This window comes from Bipolaris zeicola (genome assembly GCF_000523435.1).
Source record: "Bipolaris zeicola 26-R-13 unplaced genomic scaffold scaffold_9, whole genome shotgun sequence".
Taxonomy (NCBI): domain Eukaryota; kingdom Fungi; phylum Ascomycota; class Dothideomycetes; order Pleosporales; family Pleosporaceae; genus Bipolaris; species Bipolaris zeicola.
In genome coordinates this window covers 55,509-64,536 of record NW_006912058.1, presented here as the reverse complement: position 1 = coordinate 64,536, position 9,028 = coordinate 55,509, and the positions used below count along the sequence as shown (strand labels likewise).

Below are 9,028 nucleotides of genomic sequence, written 5' to 3'. Positions count from 1 at the left end.
CCCTTCAGCTCAAGACGCGTTAGCCCTGTTTTAGTCGACCCCGCTTCCTTCCCCCCTTTGCGAAGCAATTCGAGCTGCTCCTTTCCACCGTAGCCAAGAGAACTCGAGCTGCTCCCTCCCATACTAGGCAAAGGGCAATTTAAGGCGCACCGACGCCATGTAAGACGCTCAAGGTCGCTGCGATCAGCGCAGTTTTACTACATACTTTCTCCTTTTTTTTTCCCCTACCAGTCAAGCCATCTTGTGTCATCCAAAAGCCAGCCACAATGCCAATTCGAAGCGAGTGGAGCCTTGCACGCGAGGGTACGTGTCATGAAGACGTTCGGCCGCTAGACTAAGTAGCCGTTGAAACATATCGATTGACATGGTTATTCAGGAATCACGCGCGACACCTTGGTCAACCTGCTCAAGCTAACGGCCTTTAATCCTGCACTTACATTGCCAGTCTTTTTGCTCGCACGCTACACGCAGCAGGGCAGTTCGCTTGCATCTCAGCACTCTAATGTGTTCAAGCACTTGAAGACGCTGCTTGGCCTCGGATTGTTCAATACGGTCAGTACTTGGCTGAGCAACCGCGTCATCAACAATTGGACTAGCGATAAGTATGACTGGAATCGCGAGGTTGTCGTTGTGACAGGTGGAAGCGATGGAATTGGCAAGATTGTTGTGCAGCTGCTTGCTGAGAAGGGGATTAAAGTTGCTGTGCTGGATGTTCAGGACTTGACGTATGAAGGTATGTCTGACGTATCTATCAGTTTCTTGAACTTCAATTGCAAGGAGGAGGAAGAAGATGTGTGATACTAACAACCCTCAGCTCCTCCATCCGTCAGCTTCTTCAAATGCGACCTCTGCTCGCCCAAAGCCATTGCAGAAACCGCGTCTGCTATCCGCGCCGCCCTCGGCAACCCCACGGTCCTCATCAACAACGCCGGCGTCGCCCGCGGCAAAAACATCCTCGACACCACGGAAAAAGACATCAACCTCACCTTCCGCGTCAACTCGATGAGCCACTACTACCTCGCGCAGCAATTCCTACCCCACATGATCAGCATCAACCACGGCATGATTGTCACCGTCGCCTCCATCGCCGCCTACATCCCCGCCCCCAACATGGTCGACTACTGCTCCTCCAAAGCCGCCGCCCTCACCTTCCACGAAGGCCTCTCCGCCGAACTCCTAAACATCTACAAGGCCCCCAAAGTCCGCACCGTGGTCGTCTGCCAGGGCTACACGCGCACAGCCCTTTTTGAGGGCTTCGACCCGACCGGCGCGCTGTACCCGGAGACGGTGGCTGAGTCGATTGTTAAAGCCGTGCTGAGTGGAAAGAGTGGCCATGTTGTGCTGCCAGAGACTGTGTGGGGGGTCCTCCCCAGGCTCAGGGGAATGCCGCTTTGGATGCAGTATGGGATTCGCAAAAGAATGGGTGGGTTGATGAAGGAGTGGAAGGGTAGGCAGGTTGTGCAGCCCAGTGAGGTGGATGAGAGTACCGTGTTTGTGGGTAAGGAGTAGAGAAGGGTGCGAAACGGGAAGGTGAGTTTTTTTTTGGGGGGGGGGGGTCAGGGTGCGTAGGTTGGTTAGTGTATTTTGCCTTTTTTTGGAGGTGGAATTAGTTGCAGTAGTTTATATCCAATACGCGATTATTATCATTATTATTTTGAAGGCTTGTTTGGTGTTTGTATGCCTACATCGTTCTGGTGCGCCATATATACTCTCCTTCGGTACTTTTTTTTTTGCTTATACCATAAGATAAGCTTGGGGGAAATCTTGGTACTGTTTGTTTCGCATACATCAGATATCAAGCTTTTGCATTTTAGATTTAAGGAAACAGTGCAAGGCTTTGAGACTGTGTGGTAGGTATTAAAAAGGTGTTTAGATTGGTAAAGATCTGCTACTGGATAAGATGCAGAGAGATGTCGAGATAAAGTGGAAGTGGTTTGATGGGGGGTGTCCTTGTTTCGGTGGTATTATAGAATATGACGTTTTGTGCTGCAGGGGAAAGCTTGATTGAAGTTTGAGATTGAGACGGCAAAAAAACCCTCAATTTGAGTTGGGTTGGTTAATGGGAAGATTGCTATAATTTTTGCTTTATGGGGATTGCGGGAATCGTTTCTACTTTCTATTTGACTGTGATATATGGCGGGTTTTTGATTTGCTTTGTTGTCTGTACATCTCTACCTTGCTATTTATCTTTGAGTTCTTTTTCTTCTTCTATCCGACGGATTATGTTTGTAGCACTTGGTGGCTGATGTAGCGAGTATGCTTGCACTTTCAAATAGAACACTTGATTTATGGGATGATAGATACGATCGCGATTACTCTACCGTAACGATTTATGGTGGCGGTATTTGCGAACGTAAAATCGGTAATGTAAGTTGCGGGTCTTATGCAATATAATTTGAGTACTTACGTGGTGCAAAGCGCGTGTATCAAATTCACACAAGGAATTTCCTAAGAGAATATTTATTCTGGGCTGTCCATGTGTTCGGCGGCAAAGTGGATAGATGTTTCCTCGCACCAGTATATGAGTGGGCCAGTTGTTCTTGAGACTTTAATGGCTTGAAGGTTAAGAGCTAGTTTTACCTGAATGGTGCGAATAAGTCGCGCTATGTTTATATCACTATAAGTATATTGTTCGCTTGACGAGTTATGTTTTCTAATAAATCTAAGTCGATTTGATGTATGTAGATTGCTACAGGTAATAAATAGACTTTCTTATCGTTAAGAAACCAAGAGCTCACTGCCAACTGATGTCTATATTTGGCATAGAGCATAGCTTACTTGACCCGACATTCTACTCGATTTGTCTAGACCAGTAAAACGCAAAGAGGAAACAAGCGCTATCATGACAGTTCCCTAACAGTGAACAGGCCTTGCCCCGACTACGCAGCGCTATCGACAGCCTAGGCGAACATTCCTAATAGCAGGAATGACGTGGAGCAAGTACCTTGATGCTATAGATGTGACGACTTTTCTAGTAGAGCGAGCGGATGTTTCCTTCCCGCTAGATATCTGTCTCGTGTTCAAGAACCCATGATAAGCCCCCTTGCGCCACGTAGATCCATCACACCACCCCTTCTAACACCAACATAGGCCAAGAGGACATTACCACCAAGCATCGAATATCGTCATTATCCTCATGAGCAGAGAGAACCTGCAGTTATATCACTGTGAAATAAACAGCAAAATTGACGTCAAAGGTCATCCTATTTGCATCGCTATCACAACCATCATCATTCTATCATCGCCCATCTATTTCCTTCTCCAGCAACCCAGCCCTAGCTCCCCATCACTCTCCCAAGTTTACCCCCTGAATAACAAAATTTTGCATCCCCAAACATTTTGAAAAAAAAGCCTCGCGCTATCGTACATATTGGCTAACGAAAAAAAACTCCTCAAATAAACAGGTCTTCGATAAAAGTAACCTCCCTTCTGCTCGGATATCTCTCGGGAAATCAACGGTGTGCAATGTCATCCGTTTACTATACCTAAACGGGAATAGTGCATGAGCGGATAAGCAATGCAGCTGGCCGCCTCCGCGGTCAGTGTACATACTATCGGAAGCGAACGTATGTCTGACGAGGCGATTAGAGGTGCCAAGTCCCGAGAGATATCCGGCCGTTTGGGAACGTGTGAGTGCATGTGTCAATGAGATCGTACGAAGAAAGTAGGAAAGGGTTTTCATTTGCTGATGAAGAACTAGAAATAAGTATATATGGAGGGAGGGAGAGAACGGGGGATTTGGGTTTTTTACATCAGTAGATTTCCAAGAGGTTTCCTAGCATCTCTTTTTCGAGCACCTTGGAATTAGACTGAAGATATATCAAACACTTTGATCTTTTATCTTTTGGGTATCTTTCATATTTCGAATCGAATTCTTCGGTACAGGACCCTCGAGTGGTCCTCCAAATACACCCATCATGGCTGCAGAAGGCATACGATTCCCAGCATCAAGGGACTTTGCTGATGCTCCCTCACACTCTCCCTATAACGACAACGATGCCGCCTCCGAAAGAACAACCGTCGAACCCCTCCACCGAGCCCCAACAGCCGAAGATCTCGTCAACCTCCCCACACGTATCCTATCCAACAATGCCGCTCTCGAAGAATACACACAAGAAACAGTCTCGGGACAGATGGTCCGAGAAGTGCGATCCAATGCCGGCAAGGTGGAAAAGTACGATTTGGTCACGTTCGTCGTGGATGACAAGGAGAACCCCAAGAACTGGAGCAAGGCGTTCAAGTGGTGGTGCACAATGTGTGTCGCTTTAACATGTTTCGTCGTGGCATTCAACTCTGCGGTCATCACGGCCGACCTCGAAGGTGTGAGTGCCGAGTTTGGAGTCAGCGAAGAAGTGGCTCTTCTCACCATTTCGCTTTTCGTCGTGGGATTTGGTGTTGGTCCTATGGCTTTTGCGCCTGCATCCGAGATCTGGGGCAGGAGGCCGGTTTACACTGTTACACTTGCAGTCGCCGTCATCTTCACGATTCCTGGTGCCGTCGCAAAGAACATTGGTACTTTGTTGGTAACTCGGTTTATTGCCGGCGTGGCTTTCTCGGCGCCCATGACACTTGTGGGCGGCACATTGGCGGATATGTGGAGGTCAGAAGAGAGAGGTGTGCCCATGGCTGTATTCTCAGCAGCTCCTTTTTGTGGACCGGGGGTTGGTCCCCTAGTTGGTGGCTACCTCGGTGCAGCCGGTGGCTGGCGCTGGCTCTACTGGATTCAGCTCATCCTTAGCGGTATCGTATGGATCTTGATCTCATTCACGGTTCCAGAGACGTATGCGCCCAAGATTCTCGCGAATAGGGCAAAAAAGATGCGCAAGGAAACTGGTGACGATAAGTACGTCACGGAACAAGACCTCGATATGCGACCTTTCAGCCAGCGCCTCCAGCTGTTCCTCCTGCGACCATTCCAGTTGCTCTTCCGCGAACTCATCGTCTTCTTGATCTCCTTGTACATGTCCGTACTGTACGGTCTTTTGTACATGTTCTTTGTCGCCTATCCTATTGTCTATCAAAAAGGCAAAGGTTGGGGCGCAGGACCGACTGGCCTAATGTTCATTCCACTCATCTGTGGTGTTTTCCTCTCCGCTGCATGCGCGCCCCTCGTCAACAAGCATTACCTCAAGCTCTCAGAGAAGTACAACGGTCGCCCACCGGCGGAAGTACGTTTGATTCCCATGATGTGCTCATGCTGGTTTATTCCGATTGGTGTCTTCATCTTCGCATGGACCAGCTACAAAGATCTCCACTGGGCTGGCCCTGCATTTGGCGGTGGAGCGGTCGGTTTTGGCTTCATCTTCCTTTACAATGCGGCAAACAACTATCTAGTCGATTCGTACCAGCACCAGGCAGCTTCTGCGCTGGCTGCCAAAACATTCCTGCGTAGCTTTTGGGGCGCCGCGGTCGTTCTATTCACAAATCAGATGTACGACCGCCTTGGAGACCAATGGGCAAGTTCTTTGATCGCTTTCATCGGTCTTGCTTGCTGTGCAATCCCCTTTGTGTTTTACTTTTACGGCGCAAGGATCCGGGCTCACTCGCACTACGCATATAGTGAGGAGGCCGAGAACAAGGCCGAGAAGCAGGTTGTGTAAGTGGCGATCAAAAAAGTGGTGCAGATACGTCACGTGACGACATGATGCATTGTTTGGCGCGAGTAGTGTTTTGGTTGTGGGAAATACCTATTTCTATGTTGCATTGCATGGCGTTTGTACGGATTGTATCGAATACAATCCTCTTTGTATGTATTTAGCATTCAATAATCATCCATACTCAATCGTTATCTTCGTTCCTATATGCGCGTTACGCCCCTTGGGCGAGAGGTGGTAAAAATGTGAGTGAAAATCGACACATTGAATCATGGGCTAGCAAAATCTATAATATTGACGCGTGGATCTTGGGGTGCAGTGATGTCATATACAGGTGTGATAATGAGGATCTTGTCGAGGGAGATTTGGGTGCGAGCCAGCATGAAGTCGTGTGACTGGCTGTGCCGGATGCCAGCCGGCGATCCTGAAGTTACCGGAGTGGGGCTTCAGCGAGCGGAAAGCCCGAGCGAACAACACTCCACCAAGCGCGCCTATCCGGCCCATCTTGACTTCCCACGACTTTCCCCCGAGCTTCGACCATGGACGAGCTCAAAGACCAGCACAATCCACATGCGCCAAATGGATTTAGTATGCAAGACACGCCGCCACGAGCTGACGTGGATGAGATCTTGAGACGGAAGCGGAAAGCGAGAGAATACAAGGTACGCTATTCGGATGCGTCGTGTGCAGTGCAGAGTGTAGGAGTGGAGCGCATGGAAGAGCGAGAGATATGGAAAAGAGGAGGTCGCGATGGCTGCTAGATGTTAGCACCGGGAGTTGCAAGCAGACGGCCTCTCTGGTTTACCGAATTGGGCTATACGACCCGGCGCATTCTGGCCTGTTAGGAGTCACGGCCCCACGGAGATGCGCTGACTCTTGATTCTTCTACAGGCTTGTTATCCGTGTCGACAACGCAAGGTCAAATGCGACCAAAACGTGCCATGCAAGACGTGTGTTGTTCGCGAACATCCTGAACTATGTACCTACCACCCGCCCAGCGAGTCGCACCCGCCTGCGAAACGGATAAACCTCGCCGTCGGACAGAGCAACGGACATGATTTTTCCAACGGCCTGGTTCATATACATGGCGGTACCGTCACACTGCCACGAGAGGTGCGCACACGAGTACAAAGGGGAATGAGACGCAGACTGACCGTGGTAGGATTGGGAGCGCATTTGCGGCAAACTGCAGCAGGCTGAGAAGTCGCTCAACGACCTGAAGAATGCCGTAGGCAGTGTCGCAGAAATACCGCCACCAGTGAATGGCTTCTCTCCGGGAGATGGATCCGGAAACACACCCTTAGCTGCTGCCGCGCCCATGGATGGCGAACAAAGCCACGTTCGAACGCAAGGGATACACACGCGCAACGACATCACTGGCCAAACAATACACATCGGGCCCAGCTCAGTCCCGGCTCTCGTCATGGCTTTGGGAAGGGGGGACACGCAATGGGCGCCGGGAGTGCAGGATTTGTTAGGCAAGAAAAGCATGCTGCCAATATTTGGGCTGGACAATGAGAGCGCTACATATCCGTTTGTCGATTTATGGGGGCTGCCTCACGGATCGATACTACGCGCTCAAGAGCTAGCCAACGCCTTACCGAGCGACTCTGAATGTCTGGGTTTCTTCCGGAGTTATCGCGAAACCGCACACGTAGTCTATCCCGCCGTGGCCGATATTGAAGCCATCGAATCCGATCTCTTACTCTTCTTGATCAACCGCGCAAGTTCACAGGGTAACAACGGCGTAACCGACCAGCAGATCCACGGCAAAGACTTCCACTGGATCGGTCTTGTTTTTGCGATATTGGCATCAGGATGTCAATGTTCCAGCCTTACAAGGAGAGAACGGGAGCTGACCTCGCAGGTCTATGTGTGCTGCAGCTTCGAGTGCTTACGCTTCACCAACTTTCTGTCACATGCGAACATCGAAAACATACAAACCCTCCTTATCCTTGGAAACGTCATCTCGAACAACATGAACGCTGGGGTCGCTTGGAGCCTGATGGGCTTGACTGTTCGCCTTTCCCAGACACTAGGATTACACCGACAATGCCCACCATCAACGCCAGTGCAACAGAAGGTCATTCGGAGCAAGGTGTGGTGGGCACTACTTTGGCAAGACTCGCTACTTTCAGTCTCATACGACAGGGCTTCGTCAACCACTACCATCGACCACACGGTACCAATGAGCCAGCACACGGCACCAGGAACAAGAACATATGTCGAGAGCATGTATCGCTTGTGCAAAGTAGGTCTTGATATTGTGCGTGAGCGTCAACGACCACAAAACTCGCACGATGCTTTGATGAGGATCACCGAGCACCGGAACGAGCTTCAAGAAATCATGATAGACGCAGCAGACTATCTGAAAGATTCGAGAAGATGCCGGTCTATGCGAGATCAACTGGAGCACTGGGCATTGTATCTCCACATTTCATATGTCACCTCGGAGCTGTGTCGACCAGCCATCAGTCCAGCCACAGCCAATTTTGACCTTTCGAAGACACTGCGCAAGACATGCATCGACAGTCTGACCAATACTGTTGAGGCGTTTCTCGGCCTCCAAAACATGACGCCCTTTGCAACACGATCGTGGTCTGCTGTGCACCGCTCTCTCAGCTCAGCCCTTTTGCTTGGAATTCTCGGTGAGCATAATCGCAATGAACGCGCACGAGGTCTTTTGCAGAACGTGATACAAGTCCTCACGGATGTTACCAAGGATGTCGACCCTGCTGAGCTCGCGACGCCTATTACAAGATCTGTCTCGGCGCTTGAGCGGCTGCTCAGTATCACATCAACGCACACACGCAAGACCAGCGAGACTGGCTCGCAAGCATCACCCACCATGCACGTCTTTACGGCGCAAGACATCAACAACGCACTTAGTAACGACAATGAAAACATGTTTTCCCAGTCTCCACTGCTCGGTTTGGAGCTGGACTCTTCTCCATATGCTCTCATGGAGAGCATCGTATGGGGCGCGCAAAAGTCGCCGTGAGAGAACATGTGCGGGGGGAGGATGTATTGGCAAGCAAAGGCGATTCATGATACCCAAATAGGCTTAAAGGCGGCCACTCGGGATGGAGCGGGCGATGGCAATCGCATCATCCCTGGCCTCTTTTTTTGTTTTTCCTTGTTCCTATGTTTAGCTAACGGTCAAAAAAAGTGACGAAATAATCTTTTTTGTATAGTTTTGCAGAAGCGGTTGGATAGACGCTATGAAAGTGTATTTTCTAGGAAGACGGACGGATCGGCGTACAGAGGGCATGAAAGGAATAGTTAAAATGATTGGCACCAGTGCTTTACTGGCTCTACACCTACGTACGATGGTGCTTGGCAAGACACATGTCCGTGGTACTTGGCTTGGGTGGTGGGGAGTGCTTGCTGCCTGCCGCTAGGCCAGCATGACGTTGCTTAAGCGAGCGATTGCA

General features: G+C 49.9%; 3 protein-coding genes across 3 annotated transcripts; all 3 read left to right on the top strand.

The window, feature by feature from the left end:
• Positions 1 to 266: 266 nt before the first annotated feature.
• COCCADRAFT_32845 (uncharacterized protein) lies at positions 267 to 1,509 on the top strand (the record flags this gene model as incomplete). Its single annotated transcript, XM_007709517.1, has 3 exons — positions 267 to 303; positions 377 to 733; positions 815 to 1,509. The coding sequence occupies 3 exons, from the start codon at positions 267 to 269 to the stop codon at positions 1,507 to 1,509; spliced, it is 1,089 nt and encodes a 362-aa protein (XP_007707707.1).
• A 2,408-nt stretch (positions 1,510 to 3,917) lies between these two features.
• On the top strand, positions 3,918 to 5,600 carry COCCADRAFT_32844 (uncharacterized protein; the record flags this gene model as incomplete). Its single annotated transcript, XM_007709516.1, has 1 exon — positions 3,918 to 5,600. The coding sequence occupies one exon, from the start codon at positions 3,918 to 3,920 to the stop codon at positions 5,598 to 5,600; it is 1,683 nt and encodes a 560-aa protein (XP_007707706.1).
• A 533-nt stretch (positions 5,601 to 6,133) lies between these two features.
• Positions 6,134 to 8,595, top strand: COCCADRAFT_1185 (uncharacterized protein; the record flags this gene model as incomplete). The annotated part of the gene is made up of 3 exons (XM_007709480.1): positions 6,134 to 6,256; positions 6,486 to 6,707; positions 6,757 to 8,595. The coding sequence occupies 3 exons, from the start codon at positions 6,134 to 6,136 to the stop codon at positions 8,593 to 8,595; spliced, it is 2,184 nt and encodes a 727-aa protein (XP_007707670.1).
• Between the last annotated feature and the right edge of the window lie 433 nt (positions 8,596 to 9,028).